Genomic DNA, 5,000 nt, shown 5'->3' with positions numbered 1-5,000 from the left:
TATATATATATATATATATATATATATATATATATATATATATATATATATATATATATATATATTTTACTCTTTTACTCTTTTATTTGTTTCAGTCATTTGACTGCGGCCATGCTGGGGCACCGCCTTTAGTCGAGCAACTCGACCCCAGGACTTATTCTTTGTAAGCCTAGTACTTATTCTATCGGTCTCTTTTTGCCGAACCGCCAAGTTACGGGGACACAAACACACCAGCATCGGTCGTCAAGCGAAGCTGGGCAGACAAACACAGACACACAAACATATACACACACACACATATATATATACATATATACGACGGGCTTATTTCAGTTTCCGTCTACCAAATAGACTCACAAGGCTTTGGTCGGCCCGAGGCTATAGTAGAAGACACTTGCCCAAGGTGCCACGCAGTGGGACTGAATATATATATATGTATGTATATATATGTATATACACACAGCCACTCCTGCGCATGCTTAAACTTATTCATAAACATATTTTATTTCACGTGGATTTGGTGATCAATAACATCCCTGGTTATCTGCATCTCTGACGACGGAAGTGATTAGAGGCTGGTTACCGTCTGCCAATTCTGGAAGAATAATACAACACAGTATTTCTATTTACATGCAACGCATTTTGACTCTTCTCGGGTCAAGTGAAAGTACGTTCTCGAGTAAGATGAACGAGGACCCGGTTTCTATTCCCAGCCGACGCCTAATTTACATCATTAGAATTCTTCAGGAGGACATTAAGTCTACAAGAAAAGGCGGTGAGCTGGCAGAAACGTTAGTACGCCGGGCGAAATGCTTAGCGGTATTTCGTCTGTCTTTACGTTCTGAAATTCCGCCGAGGTCGACTTTGCCTTTTATCCTTTCGGGGTCGATAAATTAAGTACTAGTTGCGTACTGGGGTCGATTTAATCGACTGGTCCCCACTCCCCAAAAATTTCGGGCCTTGTGCCTAGAGTGGAAAAGATTAAGTCCAGAAGAAATCATACGCCACCCTCTCATATGCATGTATGTATGTATGTCATTATTCAGTTTATTTCAAGATTTCTTGCCAATAGAGAAAGAGCCGGTTTCTAACCTAGATCCGAAGCTCCTTCATATATATATATATATATATATATATATATATATATATATATATATATATATATATATATATATATGCCTGGTTAAGTAATAAGAAGCTTGCCTCCTAAGGACATTATACCGGGTTCACTTCTACTGCGTAGCACCTTGAAAAGTTTCTTCTATCTGGGCCTACCAAAGCCTTGTGATTGGATTTGATAGGCGGAAATTGAAAGAAGCCTATCGTATGTGTGTGTGTGTGTGTGTGTGTGTGTGTGCGTACATGTGCATGTGTCTGTGTGTGCATGTGCAGCTGTGTGTGTGTTTGAGTTTGTCTCTCGCCCAACTTGACAACTTGACAACTAGTGTTATCTAACTTACGTCCTCTTAACCTAGCAGTTCCACAAAAAGAGACCGATAAAACAAGTACCAGGTCTATTTGTTCGACTAAATCTTCAAGGTGGTGCCCCAGAATGGCCGCTATCTAATAACTGTAACAGGTAAAAGAAGGTATTTAAGATCTTTGTCTTATCAAAAATTAGTAGCAATTCAATTTACTTTTTTCTCCATTCCAGATATCACTTTCAAGAATGGTAAATGACTGAAGAGAATATAATGCGCCACACTCCTCTCACTTCACGGAATTTAATGAAATATTTCTAACCTAAGAAGATTATGTTTATGGTGAAAAACAGAAACACTCACCACAATTACGAAATACACAATCCAACTTAAATGGACGCAAGTTTTCGCCATATTTCTAAAGGTAATGGATACAGAGAAACGACGAGAATTTTTATAAATAACAAAACTATTGGAAAACAAACGTGTGAATCCAACTAAAGATTTCTCTTCTAATATTTACCATTTTCTTATAATGTTCTCAAGTGACGGTTGATACAATAAAGACGGCGGAAATGAGTCCTTGATCCACTTCCAATACTCATTGTCAGTCATTCCTACTTTCTTTCTTTTGTCTCTCGGGGAGAGGCATGAATGCTACAATTGGCTGTTTTTCTCTTTGAAGAATTTAAACTTTGAATTTTTCCGACAGAAATCGTTATTTATGTTTTCGATACATTCCCCAAAGTTGGTGAAATTGCCAAACAGGGGTTCGATTTCCCAAACAAACCGAATTCTCGATATTCCTTCAATTTTTGGCTTCAGCTATTTCGTATCCTTTATGAACTTAGTGCTTTGGAGAAAACATCACCTAGTAACCTTCAAATATTTCTATAAATATAAATCATGGGCCCCTAGTTTCATATTTCTGAAAACATCTTCCGTGTTTATTACAACCCTTTCTTGTTGGACAAAAAAGGATATCTTTTTTATTCTCATATTAATTCGTCAGTAAGAACTGCACCTGGTGAAAGATGAAGCTGGGTTATTTTTTCATTTCTCCTCATCGACATTTTGTTATCCTCGTAGTGAATCTACTTGGATCAAGTTTAGTTTCTTCTGAGGAAATTACAGTTCAAGGAGTCGGTGCCAGTTTCCCAGCCGAAGTCTACGCACAGTGGATCAACAATTACATGCCCACGAGAAGAGCTTTCACCAACGTGGTAATGTACTACAATGTAACAGGGAGTAGTAAAGGCCTGAAAGCCATACAGCAGGATGAGTTTGTGGATTTTGCTGGCTCTGAAACATTGCTACCAGCAAATGCAAGCAGCAACCTGAAAATGCTTCCAACTATGGCTGGGTAAGCTATGAATCTATTTTCAATTCTGATCTGATTTCTGTACAGCTTCGTACAAACATGCATTCACATTCCCTCTTTGACGTTACATATTGTTCAGTTTTCATGACGCAACTACAACCTCGACTTTCTGGATACTGATGGTCTGGAACTTCTTATAATACGGATTAATTTACGAGCACGTCAACAGTTTTTCTCTGGGAGGGAGTTACTGGATTATATCGACTGTAGGACTTGACTCGTATTGTATTTCAACGATGCTGGAGGCATGAAAGGCAAAGTTGACATCGGAGGTTAACTTTTAGATAGATAGATAGATAGATAGATAGATAGATAGATAGATAGATAGATATAGAGAGAGAGAGATAGATAGATAGATAGATAGATAGATAAGAGAAGTGAGGTGAGAGAATAGATGTTTATTCCGTTTGTTTACAGCTGTTTCATGATTTTGTTAGTTATATGATAGATGTTACATTACAGTGGGTTCTCCTGTCGTAAACGACAGACCAGGTTTCCGCAATTTCTTACTGAAGTCCCAGTAGAGATGATTTATTTACAGTGAGCAAAAGTGTGTGCCATACATTCGCCCACTCCTCTGCACCAAATCAACGTTGCCTGTAGAGTGCACCGTGTGTCACAGGTCAAATGTCAAAGTGATGGCAGAGCAACGTAAAGTTTCTTGCTCAAGAAAACAACCCACCGCCCGGTCAAGGAATCGAAACCAGGAAATTGTGATTGTAAGTGTGCAATACCACTAGACCACGCGCCTACACCCATGCGCCTACACACACACACGTGTGTGTATGTGTGTGTGTATACCTGTATATGTTTATAAGTATGTGTGCGTGAATCATGAGCTCATAGAATATATAACATACACACATATATATACATACACACATTCAGAGACATAAATACACACATACAGATATATCCATGTTGTATAGATGCATACATAGAAAGATACATGATATGAAATGCTTTGAATATTGATAATAGATAATCGGTTAATCTACAATAGTATTTCGTTGCTAAAGTAATTAGTATTATGCAAGTTTTGTTTTATGAGCAACATAAGTCATGATTTATTGCATATTCTATAAAACGCCTGTACAGTGGCTGAATGCAAAACACAGCCAGCTTTAAACTGAAGAGCTTTCACAGCGCATTGAAAAGTAATAAAAATGTCATGAAACAATATGCGTGTGTGTTTGTGTGTATGTGTGTGTGTGTATGTACGCATGTACGTATGTATGTACTTATGTATGTATTACTTACGTATGTATGTACGTACGTATGTATGTATCCCGTATGTATGTATGTATGCATGTATATATGTAATTGGTGACGAATCACCGATGTCACCGAAGTCGTACAATTAAATCGATTACAGGTGTTTCCCCACTAGTATATTAGCAATTGTAAGGAAATACAGTGCATCAGCTAAATTTCTAGGGTTAACTTCCTGACTATGTTGTCCCAGGTTCGATCTCACTCTGCGGCACATTGAGACATTGAGCGTCTTTCACTACAATTTCAGGCCAGCAAAAGTCTTTCTGTGAGAAATATGGTTGATGGAAAATGCGTGGCAACGCATTACATGGAACGGTTCTTGTGCTGGGGTGAGAGTGGTTTTTAGATGATAAATTTTTTGGTGTGATAACTCAGCTAAACACCATCAAGAGATCCTTGGGCGCCTATAGCAGAGTACACTTTGTGGGAGGCTTTCAGGTCAGAGTTTTCCGAATGGGAGTAACTTGCCTTTTTTTCTCCCAGGCTTCGACAAATATCAAAGTCACTTCCTTTCTTTTTTTTTTTTTTCTCTATAAGCGATAAAAAAAATAAATTTAGATTCGTTTTCCTGTTGATCACCGATTTATAAATGTAAGTTTTGAGCAAAAGATTTTTCGCAAATCTCAGTTCCTAAATATTGCTTTAAAGAAGGAAAACAGGACGTCACAGATGTGTGTAGAGGCATTATTTATGTCTGATGACATAACGAAGAATTAGAGTCAATTGACAGTGGCCTCGATACATTTTCCAGGTAAAATACCTGAAATGAATCGAGAGAAATAAGAGATTGACAGTTGGACGGCGTGCGAGGTTACAACAGGTAGACAAAAATTCAAAAGATGGTGGATAAAATGTAATCATCATCATCATCATCATCATCATCATCATCATCATCATCATCATCATCATCATCATCGTCGTCG

General features: G+C 37.9%; 1 protein-coding gene across 1 annotated transcript in view; it reads left to right on the top strand.

Moving 5' to 3' along the window:
• Positions 1–5,000, top strand: part of LOC106878765 (retinal guanylyl cyclase 2) — a 37,482-nt gene that overhangs the window by 15,996 nt on the left and 16,486 nt on the right. The window contains exon 2 of the mRNA XM_014928090.3: positions 1,655–2,784. Within this exon, the coding sequence (XP_014783576.1) occupies positions 2,456–2,784 (329 nt within the window). The 5' untranslated portion in view covers positions 1,655–2,455. The remainder of the gene's footprint in view (positions 1–1,654; positions 2,785–5,000) is intronic.

Source organism: Octopus bimaculoides, chromosome 4 (assembly GCF_046866305.1).
Source record: "Octopus bimaculoides isolate indiv1 chromosome 4, ASM4686630v1, whole genome shotgun sequence".
In the NCBI taxonomy this organism is placed as follows: Eukaryota; Metazoa; Mollusca; class Cephalopoda; order Octopoda; family Octopodidae; genus Octopus; species Octopus bimaculoides.
The sequence above is the reverse complement of the archived record's forward strand: the minus strand, read 5'-3'. Positions and strand labels throughout refer to the sequence as shown.